At 47.1% G+C, this 20000-nt stretch overlaps 1 protein-coding gene across 1 annotated transcript in view; it reads left to right on the forward strand.

Moving 5' to 3' along the window:
• The window catches only part of LOC134453820 (WD repeat-containing protein 49-like), a 53127-nt gene that overhangs the window by 32398 nt on the left and 729 nt on the right, over positions 1-20000 (forward strand). The window contains exons 11-19 of the mRNA XM_063204568.1: positions 662-792; positions 8600-8707; positions 9590-9766; positions 10315-10502; positions 13454-13678; positions 14621-14847; positions 17323-17495; positions 18510-18656; positions 19487-19625. Coding sequence (XP_063060638.1) covers positions 662-792; positions 8600-8707; positions 9590-9766; positions 10315-10502; positions 13454-13678; positions 14621-14847; positions 17323-17495; positions 18510-18656; positions 19487-19625 — 1515 coding nt within the window. The remainder of the gene's footprint in view (positions 1-661; positions 793-8599; positions 8708-9589; positions 9767-10314; positions 10503-13453; positions 13679-14620; positions 14848-17322; positions 17496-18509; positions 18657-19486; positions 19626-20000) is intronic.

Below are 20000 nucleotides of genomic sequence, written 5' to 3' on the forward strand. Positions count from 1 at the left end.
TGCGAAACAGCATGCGATGCACAGTCACTGGTCACCTGTGTGTGTGTGCGTGTGTATGCACTCTCATCCTCACAACTGAACATCAGGGTTCCTGTTGTGTATGTGTGCTTCAAACAAATAGACATGGACAGCTGCCCGCGTGTAGAAAGCATTTGCTTGGTTATTGTGTGTCCTGTTCTTTCTTCTACATGTAACAAAGGGCTGATGATTCTCTCTCTCTCTCTCTCTCTCTCTCTCTCTCTCTCTCTCTCTCTCTCTCTCTCTTTCTTTCTTTCTTTGTCTCTGTCTCTGTCTCTGTCTCTGTCTCTGTCTCTGTCTCTCTCTCTGTCTCTCTCTCTCTCTCTCTCTCTCTCTCTCTCTCTCACTCACTCTCTATCTTTCTTTCTTTCTTTCTGTCTCTGTCTCTGTCTCTGTCTCTCTCTGTCTCTCTCTGTCTCTCTCTGTCTCTCTACTCTCTCTCTCTCTCTCTCTGTCTCTGTCTCTGTCTGTCTGTCTCTCTCTCTCTCTCTGTCTCTCTCTCTCTCACTCACTCTCTATCTTTCTTTCTTTCTGTCTCTGTCTCTCTCTGTCTCTCTCTGTCTCTCTACTCTCTCTCTCTCTCTCTCTCTCTCTCTCTCTCTCTCTCTTCCCCGCCACCTTTTCCTTTCCTCTCTTCCCACAGGATCATTACTGTGTTCAGGCCAGCGGTCTTCTCCAAATTCTTTGTGCAGCCCTGTGAGTGGCTGGGAGGCGTGCAGCATCGTGATGATGTGCTTTGTGCTGCCTTCCGACCACCACAGACCCTGGTCACAGGTACTACACACACACACACACACACACACACACACACACACACACACACACACAGACACAGACACAGACACACACACACACACACACACACACACACACACACACACACACACACACACACACACACACACACACACACACACACACACACACACACACACACACACACACACACACACACACACTCCCAACAGCCTCCTCCACTATTCTCTCCTCACACAGTAAATGTAATAAGACTGTTTCTTCAACATGTAGAGAGTAGGGATGTAAATCACAGCCTCCGTCACTGACTAGGCATCGATTGGATTATTTTCGATACTTAAGAATTCCCACCGATATGATACGATTTTTCACAATTACTTTTCTACTTCTATTATGTTATGGAGTCAGGGCATTGGACAGGGGCCAGCGATTCAATTACCGGTATTTACGATGCTTAAGAATTCCCCACGATGCGATACGATTACATTAAATCGTCAGCTGTAGGATTGATGCATCGATACATTTCGATTGTTATTTACACCCCTAGTAGAGAGTAGCACCAACGCAATGAGTGTTAAAAATTTACTCTTTAAGTGTTGAGTCAACACTGAACATTTTACTGTGCTCTACTCTGCTTTCACACATTCTACTGTTAACACACACATGTGCTGCTCTGTTGCACATTGCTGTTCTGAAGGACAGCACACATTACATTTTTTATAAGCCCATGACCACGAAAATGTGAAGGTGCAGGTGGGGGCCAGGGTTGTAAAGGGCACAGAGTGCCATGCTGGTGGTGGTATGGATTTTATTAGGTGGTCTTTTGACAACCTTCACTTTCAAACTCCTTTTTTATTTTATATTGGTCATTACGATAGGCAGGCTTATAAAAAAAATGTCCAGGTCTTGTTTTCCCGTCGAAGTAACCCTAGGCTACCACATAATATTTTCATAAACCTGGCCACAAAATAAAAAAACAAGTAAACTGCAGCCTTCTCTGTGATGATTAGCTTGTTATTATGGTCCCTGATGTGCATGTTAGCACTCCTTACAGGCGGCTCTGTGATGTACCACCGAGTGTTTTTGCTGCACAAGAGTTAAAAATATGGACAAGCAGGGAGAGTTGACGGCAGGCGTGGAGCCCAGAGAAATTGCACGCCTGTGGAAGATGGACTGGGACTGCACCACTGACAGGGGGAGAGAGATGGACAGAGAGCAAAAGAGAGAGAGAGAGAGAGCAAAAGAGAGAAAGATAAAGATGGAATGTGACAGAGAGAGAGAGAGAGAGAGAGAGAGAGAGAGAGAGAGAGAGAGAGAGAGAGAGAGAGAGAGAGAGAGAATGTGACTGTACTGTGCATTTGGAGAGAGAGAGAGAGAGAGAGAGAGAGAGAGAGAGAGAGAGAGAGAGAGAGAGAGAGAGAGAGAGAGAGAGAGAGAGAGAGAGAGAGAGATGGAATGTGACTGTACCATTGGGAGAGAGAGAGAGATAGAAAGAAAGAGAGTGAGAGATAAAGACAGAGAAAGAAAGAGATAAAAAGAGAGTCTGCGCGTGTGACAGAGAGAGAGAGAGAGAGAGAGAGAGAGAGAGAGGGATGGAAAAAGAGAGAGTGGAACAGAGAGAGGATGAGGATGAAAATGAAAGGCAGAGAGGGCAGTGGGAGGTGAGCTGATGAGGGGAGTTGGGGGGGGGGGTGTTGTCGGTGGATGGTGCATGGTGGGTAATTAAAACTTCATTAGTCTGTGTGCTTGTTTTATCAAAGCGAGCGAGGGAGCGTGCGCGGGGCTTTCTTATTCCGCTTGCCGCCGCTGTCACTGCCGCTACTTAACTGTGTCTTATCTGGCTTTGAGGCACACAGCAGCCATCCTGCCGAGCCTTGAACTCAGGTTCAACTCCACAAAAGGGGGACGCCGACTCCGAGAGAGCGGCTTTGGCAGCCACGGCGAGAACACACTGCCACTGTACTGTACAGCCTCACTGAGACGGGAAATACAACATCGGGGGAATACATAGATGCGTATCAGACACCACGAACCCATAGAGTCGAATTGGGCACCCTGTAGAAGGCACACATGTACTACTACTGTACTACTATTACTACTAGACACACACAACACGCAGGCACGCACGCACACACACACACACACACACACACACGCGCACACACACACACAAGCGCCAAGCACACAGATACATCAAACAGAAGAATAAAAACACAGTCACACACGTTATTCACATTCTGCAGTCCCAAAGAGACATACTGCACACACCAAGGGAGATGTAGGCCTACTGCATATCCACACAGAAATGGCAAGAGCTGTATAGCTACAATAAATCAAATACCGATGCAGCCGCAGAGTCATGCATTCCATACACTTATATACGGGTCAGTGACGTTTCAGCAGTAGCACGTCAGGGCGGCGCAACACAACCATTGCCACTATTGTATTGTATGGATTTTTTCGTTCATTTGTTTTTTGTGGACTATCTAAGAAGCATATCCATTGCAGCATATCATTACATTACATTACATTGCATATCAACCACCAAATACTAGCGCTAGTCACAATGGAAATAAGCCTTAGGGCTTTTTTGTGTCTATCCCTGTCTGTTTCTTTCTTTTAATGTATGGTTTCTGTTGCTATACATCAAAATAAAGAATAAAATGATACATTCATTCATTCAGTTCTGGCCAGGCCATGGTAGTCAAGTGCTTGCTGCTTATCATTTGTCTAAGGTGTTCTAGATCAGCTAATCACCTCTCCTTGCTCCTAATTGGTCAATTTCAAATTTGGCGTCTTTTATAAGTTCTGTTTTGTTATATTTTTAATATTTACACCTTTGGCATTGCTACACATGCTCAGGAAAACTGCTTGTTCAAGTAAAATCCCACTTTAACCATACAATGGTCCTGGGTAGAGGCGTGTTCAAGGCAGTGATGTGGTTTAAGCAAAAACATTCTATTAGGACTAAGAAAATGTTTGGTTTGAACATTGCCTCAGCCTTTTCTGCCCTCAACCAGTAGCAAACCAAGGGAGGCGGGTCAACCATGCCGTTTAAGAATGTTGGTTGTTAAGCTCTTGGTCAGACCAAGTCTCGAAGAGATTTAAAAGTCATGATAGTCACCATCTCAGACTATCCTATCAAAAAAAATCATAAAAGCCCCTAAAAATACATAGTCAGGCTAACATCTGCGCTGTGTTCAGATACTTTTCCACTGTTCTGTCCAGTGCTGTAAGGCAGTGGTTCCCAACCTTTTTCTTCAGGGACCCATGTTTTTACTATTGTAAGCTTTGGTGACCCAGCGCCCGCATGAGAGGAAGTCACTTGATACGCTCTGTCTCCTCCGAAAACTCATTTTAGTCATCATTTTATTCCTCAATTCGTCTTTGTTCAAAAACAGAATAAATGTTTAATGCACTTAAATTGTGTTGCTTCTATGCATTTGTCATTTATTCAACATGGGCTACATATGGTATTAAAATGAAACCCCTTGAAAATAAAGAGGGCTTCGCGACCCCCCGTGGATCTTTGGCGACCCATAGGTTGGGTCCCAACCCATAGGTTGGGAACCACTGCTGTAAGGCACACTGGCTTTGAGTTGACATGCATACTACTTAGGCTGACACAGTAGGACTAAACAAACAAATAAACAAACAACGTTTTGCTGCTCTCCGAATTAAACCCAGAGAAGATTGCACTTTGTCATTTAGTCCCGAAGCCAGTCGCACTGCTTAATTAGTGATGTGACGCTCGTTCGCAAAAGCCAGGAGGAGAGGACTGAAGGGGATATGGGAGGGCACAAGTGTGTGTGTGTGTGTGTGTGTGTGTGTGTGTGTGTGTGTGTGTGTGTGTGTGTGTGTGTGTGTGTGTGTGTGTGTGTGTGTGTGTGTGTGTGTGTGTGTGTGTGTGTGTGTGTGTGTGTGAGTGAGTGAGTGAGTGAGTGAGTGAGTGAGTGAGTGAGTGAGTGAGTGAGTGAGTGAGTGAGTGAGTGAGTGAGTGAGTGAGTGAGTGAGTGAGTGAGTGAGTGAGTGTGTGAGTGTGTGAGTGTGTGAGTGTGTGAGTCTGTCTGTCTGTCTGTCTGTCTGTCTGTCTGTCTGTCTGTCTGTCTGTCTGTCTGTCTGTCTGTCTGTCTGTCTGTCTGTCTGTCTTTCTCTGTGTGTGTGTGCCTTTGTGTAAGGGGTGGATCTGGGGGCAGGTCTCGTCTCGCCATCTGAATTTCATATTTTTAAGTATTACTCAAGAAGTACCACACAGACCGAGACAGCTTACTCAGCTATTTTCACACACAAAAAAGCCTCCAAATCACATCCTAATGTTACAGCACACTGTTAGTAGAGATAAGTGATGTGATGTACTAATAGGATGCGTACGGAAATGTCACCCAGCCTGATGCAGCAGTTTTAGCTTGATATAGAGCTCTTCCCTTTTTTGAGGACGAAAAAGTAAAAAGTGTGTGTGTGTGTGTGTGTGTGTGTGTGTGTGTGTGTGTGTGTGTGTGTGTGTGTGTGTGTGTGTGTGTGTGTGTGTGTGTGTGTGTGTGTGTGTGTGTGTGTGTGTGTGTGTGTGTGTGTTTGTGTGTGCGTGCGTGTGCGCGTGTGCATGCGCATGCTTGCGTGCATGCGTGTGTGCACACGACGTGTGTCCATGCGCTTGAGTTTGAGTGTGTGTGTGTATTTGCTTGTGCACATGCATGTACATGCATGGGAATATGCTTTCGTGCATGCATGTGCATAGATATGTGTGTTTGTGTGCATGTGTGTATGCATGTGTGTGCACACGTGTATGTGCGTTCCCGTGTGTCTGCAGACTCGTGTGTATGTGTGTGTGTGTTTGTGTGTGTATGTGTGTGTGTGTGTGTGTGTGTGTGTGTGTGTGTGTGTGTGTGTGTGTGTGTGTGTGTATGTGTGTGTGTGTTTGTGTGTGTATGTGTATAAGTGTATAAGCCTATATATGCATATTGCGTCTATGCATATGTATAGGTGTGTGTGTGCACGTGTGCTGTGTGTGTGTGTGTGTGTGTGTGTGTGTGTGTGTGTGCACGTGTGCTGTGTGTGTGTGTGTGTGTGTGTGTGTGAATCTCTGCATGTGTGCTGACACAGGGCCTTTTTAGAGGCACCTTTTCAAGACCAAGAGCAGCCAGGCTGAGACAAAGTTTGGGAAGAATGGCTGAGGCTGAGGTGCGGTGGGGTGCGGTGCGGTGCAGTGGGAGGAATTGGGAGAGAAGGAATAAATTCTGCATCGTGTGCAGAACTAACAACCCATTTGGAGAAAACGAAAAAAAAAAAAGTTCCAGAGCTCTTTCTTTTTCTTTTTCTTTTTCTCTCTCTCTCTCTCCAGTCTACTCGTTCCTCCTCCCCTCATCCAGCACCCCCTATGGTGTGGCAAAGCCATCTCTGGATTATTCTAATGCTCAAATTAAATTATATTTATTAACGCATGCTGAGGCCGGAGCAGGAACGATACTGAGCGGGGCCTGAATCAGAATGCAGAGGGAGTGTTTGGGTGCTGGGTGGGGAGGGATGGGTAGGGATGGGATGGGGGAGATGGTGTGTGGTGGTGGTGGGGTGGTGGTGTGGGTGTGGGTGTGGGCAGACCCGCTGACAACTATTGCTGGGCCCAGGATAAAGTAATCTGAAAGGGCCCCCCTACCCAATGCATACAATGTAATGAGGACCCAATTCTGCCCCCCCCTGTCTCCATAGGCACAGGACAACATACCCATTTGTACCCCCCGTCGGCAGGCATGGGTGTGGGTGTCGGGCGGTGATTCTCTTTCCCCTCATCAATATTCAGACGCTGCTCCAACACTGGCGAGTCACACACACACACGCGCGCCGCATTCACAGAGCCAGACAGAGTCGAAGCTGAGCTGTCAGCCTCTTTTTCTTCCCTCCCTCCATCTCTCTCGCTCCCTCCCTCCCTCCCATCATCCATCCATCCATCCCTCCATCCCTTCCTCTCACCATCCCCCTCCTCACCATCACTCCTCTTTTCACTTGTGTCAGTACTCTAAACGTATATTTTTTTTACCCCACATCTTCACATTTTCAGTTCAAGGGAGCTTTTAGGAAGGAGGCGTGTTTGTGCGGAGGTGACTTCCTTGTTGTAATAGACTAGACACGAGCACTGACGGCTGGTTTCCGATTTTTTTTCTTTTCAGCAAATGATGTACTATCAGTTACTCGAATCCTGTTGCGCGGTTGTTGTTGTTGTTGTCGACCGGCCTTCTTTTCACTTTACAACAGGGAACCAACATTTCTCAAAGTGAAGTGTCCTAGCTTTGCTAGAACGAGTAACACCCATTTTTCGCAGATTTCACCACAGAGTATCCAATCACTAGTTCTAAGTATAATTAATAAATAGATACTTCTTGGTGAAATACGTGAAAAATGGGCATTGCTCATCCTAGCAAGGCTAGAACACTTCACTTTGGGAAACACTCAACATTTGCTCCTGCGTGCTGTTATAAAAGACTCCTAACGTTGTTATCCAGCCATTAACAAGGGGAGAATTTTGGCTTTGAGAAATGACTTGCAGATGCCAAGGCCAGAGCCTGGAGAAGCCTGCAAGGTAGATGAATGAACGAGAAAGTAGCGGTCAAGATTTTTTTCTCTCTCTCTCTCCCTCTCTCTATCTATCTTTCTCTCGCTCTGTGGCTGGAAGATTGACTTTTTTGTGGCTGGCCAAACCTGTCTCCGCAGGCTGGGCTGCGTCTGGCAGGATTGTGGTCGCACCCCACAGCACTCCCCGGGCTTCACATTTGTTAGCCTGCCTTCATTACCACTCAGACACCGGGGCCAGTCTGCTGAAAAAACACAAGAGTTGGGGAAGGATGGAAAGAAGGAGAGGGTGAAAGATTAGTCAGAAGAATAAAAAGAGAGAGAGAGAGAGAGAAACACAGAGACAGACAGAAAGAAAAAAGTGTGTGCAAGAGAAAGAGAGAGAAGGAGGTGTAGGTGGAGACAAAAGAGGTAAAAAGAGGAAAGCATGATGTAGAGAGAGAGAGAGAGAGAGAGAGAGAGAGAGAGAGAGAGAGAGAGAGAGAAGGAGGTGTATATGGAGACAAAAGAGGGAAAGCATGATGTGAAGAGAGAGAGAGAGAGAGTGACAGACAAACAGAGAGAGAGAGACAGAGAGAGAGGCTGAATCTGAAACATAATCTGAAACTGAAATGAGAAGAAAAAGTGTGTGCAAGAGAGAAAGAAAAAAAGAGAGAGGGAGGTACAGTATAGATGGATAGGAAGAGGGAGAGAGGGAAAGAGGAAAGTGCGGTGTGTGAGGAACCTTGGATAAGTGTGGCCACTGGGCACCTGAATAATGCAACTCCTCAGTCGACTCTCATTTTCTGCCCACCCTCCACCCCAAAGACCCTGAGACGGAGGATCTGAGACATTAGTCTTCCTCATTGTCATTTCAAGCCTGTCTGGACTGGGAAGGGATGGTGGTGGGGGTGTGGGGCTGAGGTGCATGGGTTTGGGAGGCAGGGGCGGATCTATAGGGGGTGGCAAGCAGGGCATTTGACCCTGGGCCCAGCAGGGCCCCCCTGTATTAGTGGTGGGGGCCCTATTATACCCTTGGCAGGCTGTATGGGGGGCCCTATCAGTGTTTTGCCCTGATATGGGACCCTGGGTGCAATTGTTCCACCACTGTGTGTGTTTGTGTGTGTGTGTGTGTGTGTGGGGGGGGGGGTGGCTCTGAGGTGCAGGGAGCGAGAGTGAGTGGGGATGGAAGACAGGTCAGCAGCAGCAGCAGCGGAGGAGACCTTGCAGAATAACTGTATAAACTTGAAACTCCGTCCGTCCTTCCTTTTCCCGTTTCATCCAGGCAGCTATGATGGGGAGATCACGGTGTGGAACAACAGCACGGAGAACGCTCTGCGGAAACTGCGGCGGCGGCGGCCAGATGGCCGGCAAGGTCTCCCATCCAAATCAGGTCTGAAACAGACACGCACACGCACACGCACACACACGCACACGCACACGCACACACACACACACACACACACACACACACACACACACACACACACACACACACACACACACACACACACACACACACACATACACACTAGCGTAGCCACAGTCTCCTCACTGACTCCTTAACAGCTATTGATTGGAGTTGTTTGTTTGTAAGTTAGTGAAGGTTGTGTGTTGTGTTCAGCCTTGGCAGGGCCCAGGACAAAGTAACATGAAGGGCCCCCTCACCTAACACATGCAATGTAATGGGGGCCCCCCTCTCCAACGGTTCTGGTCAACTGACTACTTTGTCCTCCCCATGTCAGTTTCCCTGTGTTGTGTTGTGTTGTGCAGATGGTGTGGCGCTTAGGGATAATCAGTTAGCTGCTGAAGAGTCTTCTCACCCAACACATGCAATGTAATGAGGACCCAATTCTTGGCCACCCTTTCCCACGGTCAGGGACAACTGACCCCTTTGCACCCCCCTTGTCAGCTTCCCTGTGTTGTGTTGTGTTGTGTTGTGTTGTGTTGTGTTGTGTTGTGTTGTGTTGTGTTGTGTTGTGTTGTGTTGTGTTGTGTTGTGTTGTGTTGTGTTGTGTTGTGTTGTGTTGTGTTGTGTTGTGCAGATGGCACAGCACTTAGGGATAATCAGTTAGCTGCTGAAGGGTCTTCTCACCCAATACATGCAATGTAATGAGGACCAAATTCTGGGCCACCCATGTAATGTAATGAGGACCCAATTCTGGGCCACCCATGTAATGTAATGAGGACCCAATTCTGGGCCACTCACCTCTTTGTCCCCTCCTGTGTCAGCTTCCCTGTGTTGTGTTGTGTTATGTTGTGTTGTGTTGTGCAGATGGCGCGGCGCTTAGGGCTAATCAGTCAGCTGTTGCTGGGGGCCAGCCCTCTGCTCCCTCTGCACCATCTGGCTCATGGCTGCCACCTGCTGGCGGGGAGGGGGACCCAGAGGAGGACGGCCAGGCCATCACCAAGCTCTTCTTCCTGGAGAGGAGCAAAGCGGTAACCGCAGCAGGTATTTACTGTAAACTGGCTGGGGAAGGGCGAACATCACTTCAAGGCTAAGACCCTTGGGTAACTGCAGCAGGTATTTACTCTAAACCGGGGAAGGGCGAACATCGGGCGAACATCACTTCAAGGCTAAGACCTTGGGTAACTGCAGCAGGTATTTACTCTAAACCGGGGGAAAGTCGAACATCACTTCAAGGCTAAGATCTTAGGTCTGTCATCTGTGTCCAGTCTGTCCACCAAATGGAAGTCTATGAAGCCAGCTGTTGCTAATTTGAACAACACAGTCAGCCATTGCAAGAAATAAATAATTTTGCTAGATAATATGTGCCTGCCTAGTGCCTACAGCTTTTTTTGGATCAGAGTCTTAAGCTTTTTCAACTTAACTGTTTGGCAGTTTAACACTGGGTTATCACACGACACATTGGATTATCTCACTCCACGCTTGCCTCTAGATGATACTGTAAATCGGTTGTTGACGCATTTTGAAGAATATGTATGACATGTGACGGCTCATGTGTGTGTACGGTATGTGTCACATATCTTTGTGTTTAGGTGGGGCAGACCTGGTGTCTTGCGGCATGTCTGGCCTGGTGCGGTTCTGGAACACGCTCCACTGCAGCCTGGTGGGCGAGTTCGTGGCCCACAAGAGGTCCGGCTCCATCATCCTGACTGTGGACGGCAGTGGGAAGTACCTGGTGACCGCCGACGTGCACGGAGGAGTGAAGGTCTGGGACGTACAGGTGAGTAGGAGACTATGAGGGTCCTTACAGTATGTACACGACCATATGTACGACGCCCCTGCATATGGGAACAGCATTGATGCCCAGTTCATCTACATAACTATCTCGATGTGCACGGGGGAGTGAAGGTTTGGGACGTACAGGTGAGTATGAGTGGAAAAGAGATACATTACATTATTACATTGCATGACACTGCATTTGGCAGATGCTTTATAACCAAAGCGACTTTCAAACGAGGACATAATCGTAGCCAGCATCACTAGCAGATACAAAGTGCACAGGAGATACAGAACAACAAGTGTAGATGCAAAACATGTTTTTTTTTTAAACTCCATATGGGCAGGGGTGTAGCAGCAATTTGTGGGCCCTATGTACAGTCAGATCTAATGGACCCCCCCACCCAACTCCAACCCCTCCCATATATATCTACATACATCACACTGGGAGGGCCCCCTATATACACAAACAGTATGGGAACAACATTGATGCCCACTTTATCTAACTACCTTGTAATTAAAAATAACTATGTCTCTTTGGATAAAAGTGTTGTGGAATGTAATGTAAAGCAATGTGTAATGTAATGTACTCTAATGTAAAACAGATGTAATGCTATCAGCCGATTTAGAGTCAATTAATTTTGGAGACAATTTGAAAAAATTTGAGGTTAGATGCCTTGCTCAAGGGCACTTCATCCATGGATGTAAGGTACAGGATTAAGGTGCTGGGTTGTCACTCCAAATTATATATTTCTGGCCCGCTGATATCTGGATCAAACCTGCAACCCTGCAATACCAGTTCCTCGCTGCCCCACCACAATTCAATTACAAATTCACTCTGTGATGTTCCTGTAATCTGATGCTATCAGGAAGTTAATCACCTCATCATAAAAATCTAATTATAGAAATGCTGAAGCTCATTTATTTATTAGTACTAGTAAAGTAGCTCGGTAAAAGTTTTAAAAACCCGACGCCTCACAATCCAGTCATTCTAACCATACATATTACATAGGCATTTTTTCCTCAACATAGCATTCCGCAATGTCATTGAGTTTGCATGCCGTCTAGGAATGTGTGCTGTCATGAATGCATGTATGAACATTCAAGATTATAGTTTGATGAAGTACTGTGATAACATTCCCATCACATGTCCCGGCCTCGTGAGCCCGAGAGATGTATGACAAAACCCCGCCACCGCAGACAACGACAAGGCTGATGTTTAGTTTTTGTGTGTGTGTGTGTATGCAGGGCCGCTAACAGCTTTGGCCAGGCCCAGGACAAAGTCATCGTAAAGGGTCCCCCCTATCCAATAGATACAATGTAATGAGGACCCGATTATAGGCCCCTTGTCTCCCTTTGTCCCCCCCTATCGGCACCCTTGTGTGTGTGTGTGTGTGTGTGTGTGTGTGTGTGTGTGTGTGTGTGTGTGTGTGTGTGTGTGTGTGTGTGTGTGTGTGTGTGTGTGTGTGTGTGTGTGTGTGTGTGTGTGTGTGTGTGTGTGTGTGTGTGTGTGTGTGTGCGTGCGTGCGTGCGTGCATGCATGCGTGTGTGCGTGCGTGTGCGTGGCATTCCTTCCTCCTGTTGACTGGAGGCTGTGGCGGAAGGAAGACGACGACGAATCAGAAGAAGCCGGCGCCCGCCCCAGTGTCCTTGAGAGACAAAACGACCCTGACAATGCTTTGCACACTTGATTGATGAGCGGCGGGTGTTTGTCAATTCCCCCATAACTTTCCGACGGAATAACCAGGCCTCTGTCTCAATGAGGATGGATCGCATCCTCATTTTCTATTTTACTACTTCATTCACTCCGGGATGATTTGTGGTCTTGCATTTACATCTTTGACAGCCTTTTTTCCCTCCTCTCTCTCTCTCTCTCTCTCTCAAGGTTTAATTGGTGAACAGACAGGCCTTGTCTGCAAAAAAGGGGAGAGAGAGAGAGTTTAAGATCCTATTTTCCTCTTGACTGACTATGGGTGCGTTCCAATATGCACACTCCCGTCCTCCACTTGTGCTTGTGGCCTCGCCCCCACTCCTGGTGAAGAAAACAATTAAGTTTCCCAGCTGACAGCCTAGCCACACCAACTTTTGGTGGACTATTCTTCACTCACCATCCAGTTTGCAAATGAGAAAATGACTTTACAATTGAGCTTTTGCCAGATATTGAAATACAATGCTGCTGTCAGTGATGTCATCACGACGTATTACTTCCTGGTACGAGGCCACAACAAGCACAAGTGGAGGACACAAGGTCGCATATTGGAATGCACCCCTTGTCTGCAAAAAGGCGAGAGAGAGAGTTAGCATCCTGTTTTCTCTTGAGTGACTACAGTATGTGTAACTGCAGCATGTTGAAAAGCAGCTGAGGGGAAACGGAGGCTGTGTGTGCTCACTGTGGACAGATGAATGGTAGACTTACAGACAAAGTAATCGAAAAATGATGTACAGGGCTTGTAAAAATCCTTCACGTCGTGTCAATAAATGCTAGAAAAATGTTGGCCGCGTGATGACCGGGGAGCCCCCAGATGCGCTCCCTGTTGCGATTGATGAATGTGTCTGCTGACATCCTTATTTGCACCTCTCTCTCTCTCGCTCTCTAAGCCGAGTGGTCAGCTCGCAGTTCGAACAGACGCCCCCCCTCCAGCTGAAGTGATTGGTCCCGTGTGGTGATATTGATCTGTGTCTTGTCTCAGGACTGCAGTTGAAGGAGTAGTTTGAAGGCTGCACTGCACATCTAAAAAAGCGTCTGACCTGGGAGCAGGACCACCAAATGACTAGATAGAGATTTTTTGCTCCCACTTTTTTTATTTTTATGTAACGTTTCGGGTGAGCACCTTTCTTGAGTGAACACCCCTCTTGAAGAAGTGTGTTCACCCGAAACTTAACGTAAAACTGAAAAAAGTGGGAGCACAAAAATCCTGGTTGAAGCAGACTTTTTTCATGTCTATCTTGTCTCAGGACTACTGCCTGCTGCGGCCTGCTGATGAAGAGCCCAGACTGGCCCCTCCTACTCCTCGTCTTCCTCCTCCTCCTCTCCTGGCCCGCCTCAAGCCCCACCTGGACTGTGTCATGCACCTGGAGACCTGCGTCCATGGAGACCAGCTGTTCCTCCTCTCCACCTCCATCGACTGCACCGTGGCCTTGAGCTACCTGCCAGGTCACTGCGTGGGCATCTTTGGACAGGTAGGCTAAGCAGGGCTGGACTGGCCATAGGGCATACAGGACATTTTTCAAGTCAAGTCAAGTCGGCTTTATTGTCAATTTCTCTACATTTGTCTGATGGACTGTTGATTAATTTGGCCTGGCCTTCCCTTTTATGGCATCAGTCCACTCCTCTTGCCAGTACAGCAAACCCCTCAGAATCAGATTTAACCATTAATTTTGTTTTTTTTTTGGCAATTTTGGTACTAATTTAGATGACAAAAATGTTGTCTCTCTCAATGTCTGGCGGATCGGTCTCAGCTGAAAATGCCCGGCTGTATTTTTTGGCCCAGCCCTGCAGGTACGTAAGTTACAATGATACGAACATCATCATTAACAAAAAAAAAATCATCATCAACAACAAAGAAGAGCAATGAATGACTAGATGAGTTGCACTTCTGAAACTCTACATGGTTTAGAGTGCTCCATTCTATGAACGCGCATCTTCCAGTTTTCTGAGCTTGCCGCTCAGACAGACCCGGTGACATCATTAGATTTCAAACTATTAAGGCTTGTGTTAAGAGTGCCCTAGGTCTATGCTTTGGAGATAGACCTTTGTCCAGTGTAACCCTTGCCCATGGTGGATCAACAGCCACTCTCTTAGCTACTACCAGTACTGCCCTACAAAGGCAACGTGCAGTAACTACGCCAACATTGAAACTGACAGAAAGGCCTTCAAATGATATATTATTTGGTATTTGGTTGGATGCTGTAGTTACTGCAAATTTGACAATATCTCTAAAAACGGGACACGTTTGGACCATAAGGCTTTGCCACAAGGTAAAGGAGGTGTTAGGAAGACTATATTCATGCTAAACTCAATTTTGGCCAAAAAAAAGTGTAGTTACTGCACTGTCCTTGTAGGACAGAGTAGAGTCCATCAATTCTCTGTCAAATTTCTGCCATCCTGATTGCCACCACTAGGAGGAGCACTGGCACCTTGGCAGAGTGGAGCGCACCCTCCTCCCCAACAAAGTCCAGGACGAGAAAGTAGTTGCAGCAGCAGAGGAAGAAGAAGATGACGTCGGCGAGATGACCCCTGCTTCACCCCTCACTCCTCAAGGGCACCACAGTGCTGAAAGTTTGGGAGCCCAAGGCTCTGCCCTCTTAGGTGAAGAGGTCATCATGGGTGAGGAGGTAGAGCACGGCCGGTGAGTAACCACAGCACTGCAAAATACCACAGGGATATGTAATATGTAAGTTTATACTGTAAACCAACATGTTTCCCATGGAGATGAAGAACCTGTTGCTAAATCTATTTCTGCATCATCTCAATCTGTGCTTTTTGTTTTGCGGTAGTAGGGTAGAAACTTTGGAAAAAAGAACATTTATTCACTTATTGTGTGAATACACATGTTGTAGCATCATGTAATATCTGCACTCTGTGCATGCCTAGTCATTTGCTGTAATTCTAATCCTTAAACCAACTATGAGGTGCAGTAATTGTGCATACTGATACATATCGTTACACACTTTGTTAAACAACTGTACTTTATTGTCTGTATGAATTGTAACAGGGACTGTAAAACAAGGAAGTAGTAATGTTCTGTGAAGCAGACAATCTCGTAAAATAAAAACCCCTCTATTACCCAGATGTGAATTGGGGAACTCAGTCACTCTAAAGTGACGCACTCCAAAAGAATAACCAATGAAGATTCTCCCAGTTATTATATGACTATTTACCAAAAAACATTTCAGTTTTCCAACACTGGCAGCTTTGAAGTGTACGTACATGGATATTTACAGTGCATCCACCATTTCTCTCGCTCTCTCCCTCTCACCCATCAGCAGTAGCAGCAGCAGCAGCATGTGGGGCTGAGCCCCTTTCCGCTGTCGTCTGGGTGTAAACAGGCAGGTGGTGGGTAAATGCCAGCAGAAGGGCTCTTTCCACACGAGAGCCTTTATCACATAATTACCTCAGAAATCCATTACGGCTGCTTCACACACGCGCAGAATAAATCGACGAGGGTGTCTAATGCCTGTGCTGCAATACCATTGCAACACACCAGTTTAACCTCTCCGCTCAAAAAGCTCACACTTAGCACAGCAAGCTCGCGTCATGAAAGAGCTGAAGAAACACTAGGTTACTAATAGACTAGAAATCAATCAGGAACCACTGAAGTGGAACCGACGCGAAATAAATTTGGTGAAATATTTACCCATTCATTATCCCATTTGAAAAATGGTATGGGCTCATAGCAAATTGTATCACCACAGCAGCTGGTGTGTTTCTCATAGAACAATAGTTTGGAAACTTCCGGCATTGCCTTCATGGGCTTTGCTGCTGTGAAACCCTTTGACCAAATGATTTGACCTGAGGTGAGAAATTGAATTATTCAGCTTCGTGTGATGGAAAAGTAATTATTTATACGTACGCTTCGCTTTCCATGGCCAGGGAGCTACCGTATACCTGTATTTTTTTTCGGCTCTCACTTTGTGGATTTCAACACTGGCTGGCTGCACTAAGGCAGTGAGATCCCCCAGGGGCGAGTGCCGTTGCTGCACGGTATCACCACATCAAAGGACTGAGGACAGCAAGGACTAGGCTTCTTCACAGGCTTTAGAAATCCCTAAAGCAGCCGAGCGAGGTGTTTTTTTTTTTTGAGTGTGCGATCTACAAAGGGGTTCAGCTGGGTCACAGTTAGGACAAATTCCCCCGAGATAAAAGAAAAAAGGCACTCAACAATCTGGAAAAAGAAACTCCATTTACAAGAAAAAATACCTACCCTAAATGTCAAGATACTTTCTGAGCAGCACTAGGACCTTTTTGCAGCGGGTAGAGGTGTAAAACAAGGGGTTAGAAATGTTTTGGTATATGTCAAGTGGAAATAATCAAGCGCAATGAAGTGCATACACAGAAAAAATCAGAGAGAGAGCGAGAGAGAGAGAAGGAGAAAGAGAGAAGGGGAGAGAGAGAGGGAGAGAGAGAGAGAGAGAGAGAGAGAGAGAGAGAGAGACGGATAGAGGGGGAGAGAGAGAGATGGATAGAGAAATAGAGAGAGACGGAGAGATGGATGGATAGAGAGAGAGAGAGAGAGAGAGAGAGAGAGAGAGAGAGAGAGAGAGAGAGGGAAAGAAAAGAGACATCATACTGTTCGATGTCTGACTGGTTTCCCGAGCTTTGGTGAAAAATGAGTGTGCCACTGGGCCGCTACGGCCAGGGCTGAGACTGGAAGGCAGATAAGAGAGAGGGGGATGATGGGAAATGATATGGGGCACGATGGAGGAGAAAAGCTGCCAGATGACCCCAGGCAGAGCAGGATGCAGATCATCCTCTTGATCGGAGGGAGACCAACCAAGAGTTTCAGATTTCACATCATAATCGGGTTGTCTGAGCAAAAAACAAAATAACAAAACCCCTCTCTCTGTTCAGAAGTTATCCCCAGTCTTCTGCCATAAAGGACCTCCGAATCCCCTTACACGCAGTTATCTGATATTTTCAGCTGGGGCACAAAAGCACTCGTGGCGGCGGCAACAAGTTCGTTTGCAACATCAAACTTAATTCGTTGGCAAGAACATCAGTCTAATTTGGCTGGGTGTTTTGCATTACTACCCTGCTGCCCCCACGGAGGAGAAGAGGAGAGGGGCTGATTATGATGATGATCATTATCCTCTCCTATCTCCAGTGAGGTCGCCGGGGCTGACAAGAGTGTTGCCGGGGCGATGGTGGATGGTAGAGGCGCCTCTGAGCCGGGGCCTGCCCTGCCGAAGCTGACCAACAACAAGAGTGTTGCCGGGGCGATGCCCAACACCAGAAGGCCACAGGCCAGCAGCAGACTCTCATCCACTTCATCCGTGGGTGAGTCGCTTCTCTCATCTCATCTGTTGGTGCTAGGGCTGTAACGATATTGTATCGAACCGAGAAATCTTGATACACAGAGTCAGACTACTGTACCGCAGTGCAAGAAGGCAGTATCGTGACACACCCTTTCAAAATACTGTTACCCTTCATCCAAGCTTCAAATGTGAAAAAAGCAAATTAATTCATTTTAAAAGATAGATTAAAAAATCGTTGGGTCTATCGAACCGGAGGTTCAAAATCGTGATATGAACCGAATCGTGAGTTGAGTGTGTCGTTACAGCCCTATATTGGTGGTGATTTTTTTGTCCTGTGATTGGATGTGGGCGCAGCCACAAATCAACAAATGTATTCGTTTCAAGCTGCAAGATCATGTTGAATATCTTTCTTTTTTGGCTTTGAAGCAACTTTGTCCAATACAGTATGTGAAATCATTTCGCTCTGTGAAAGTAATCATGGTGAAAAGTTTTAAGCTGGAAGCAAACCACAAAAACACAGCAATAACAGCAATAAGAACAGATTGCATTTCTATACTGCTTTCTCGAGGCACCCAAAGTGCTTTCGAAGTGAAGAGGGGCGCTTTACTAACCAGCTCCAATGTAATAAAGCAGCATCGTCTTTGCCTTCAGCATCAGCTCTTTCATCTTAGATCTCGTCTGACGTCTCCATTTCTCTCTTCACTGTGCACTTGGGCAGTCATGGCTAAGCGGTTAGGGTGTCAGACTTGTAGCCCAAAGGTTGCCAGTTCGACTCCCGACCCACCAGGTTGGTGGAGTGGAGTAATTAACCAGTGCTCTCCCCCATCCTTCCCCCATGACTGGGGTACCCTGAGCATGGTACCGCCCCGCCGCACTGTTCCCTTTCTGGCGCCATTGGGGGCTGCCCCCTAGCACCGGTGAGGCATAAATGCAATTGTATTGTGTGCAGTGTGCAGTTTTGACTTGTGTGCTGTGTCACAATGGGAGTTGGAGTTTCCCAGTCGCGCTTTCACTTTCACATTCACTTTCACTGCAGGTACGTTCAGTGAGCTGGCGCTCGGAGAGCTCCAGTCCGTGGAGGACTTGGACAAGCCAGACTTTGTGGCCAACCCCCACCTGTACTTCGGCCGAATGTGGGACAGCAAGACCCCGAGCCCACCTCCTCCCACTCCACCTAAACAACGTAAGCCACTCACTGTGATGACGGTGTGACCATTGTTTGGTTTGAGGGTGTGCTCTATTGTTGTTGCCAATGAGCCTGGCTGTGCGATGTAGGAGGTCAGAGGTCCAGTTGCGTACTTTGGGGGCTTGGTTTTGGAGTCTGAGTGGGGCAGCTCGAGTCCCCTTGGCCAAATATGTAACACTCATCAAGTTCAAAGTCAGTGGTTCTCAACCTTTTTTGAACAAACGCCCCCTTGGACTCATCACAAGCCTTCCAACAACACCCCCTTGACATCATCATAAGCCTGACAATGCCCAACTAAGTATTAAACAATTGAATCTACTAAGGCCCCCCAATGGCAACTAAGCACCGCCCCCTCTCAGATGTATCCTTCTCAACGCCCCCCTAGAGCTTCTCAACGCCCCCTGGGGGGCTGTACCGCCCCTGTTGAGAAACACTATTCTAAATCTATCATGTAGGCTACACTTTTTTACGCGTTGAAAGTCTTTCATTTGTGGGCTACATGACTACCACATGCAATACCATGTAATACAAGACAAAATTATGAGACAGTGAAAGCAATATCTGTAAGTTCAAAGCGGCTGTGTTGTGTGCAAGCTACTCTGTAATAGCCTCTTTTGTTTCCTTGTGTGTTTGCACGTGTGTGTGTGTGTGTGTGTGTGTGTGTGTATGTGTGTGTACGTGTTTTTTGCATGTGCGTGCATTTCTGTGTGTGCGTGCATGTGTGTGTGTGTGTGTGTGTTTGTGTGTGTGCGTGTGCGCGTGCGTGTGTGCGTGCGTGTGTGCATGTGTGCGCGCGTGTGTATGTGTTTGCGTGTGCGTATCCCCAGCAACACTGAAGGCATCCTTTGATGAGAGGAGTCTGTTCCCCAAGGAGGTTCTACAAAGAGTGGAGGGGGTCTCTGGCTTACCGGCTAGGTCACAGTTAGCCCGAGGAGGGAAGAGGAACGCTGGGCATGGTCACAGCAGGTGAGGCGCTGGTGGTGACAGCTGCTGGGTCACTTTGATTACTCTGAATGGTCACTTTCCTCTCAACATCCTAGCAGGGCTGGACTGGGGGGGGCGATAGAGTTTGGCTTAAAGGGGCCCCACGTGGGCACTTTTGGCTTCAATGGTCATAATTCATAATTAGCTGCGCAGAACTGACTCATCGGTGGGCCCACCGAGAAACATTTCTGAAAGTAGGGGCCCATGAGGGTGCATGGCCCACAAGGAAATGCCCGTTATGCCAGATGGCCAGTCCAGCCCTGACTCTGAATGGTCACTTTCCTCTCGACATCCTAGTGTCTGCTTGAAGAGCTCTTTTGGAAAACACAATATATCCATTTTTCAAAAATTTAGTGT

Source organism: Engraulis encrasicolus, chromosome 8 (genome assembly GCF_034702125.1).
Source record: "Engraulis encrasicolus isolate BLACKSEA-1 chromosome 8, IST_EnEncr_1.0, whole genome shotgun sequence".
Lineage (NCBI taxonomy): Eukaryota > Metazoa > Chordata > Actinopteri > Clupeiformes > Engraulidae > Engraulis > Engraulis encrasicolus.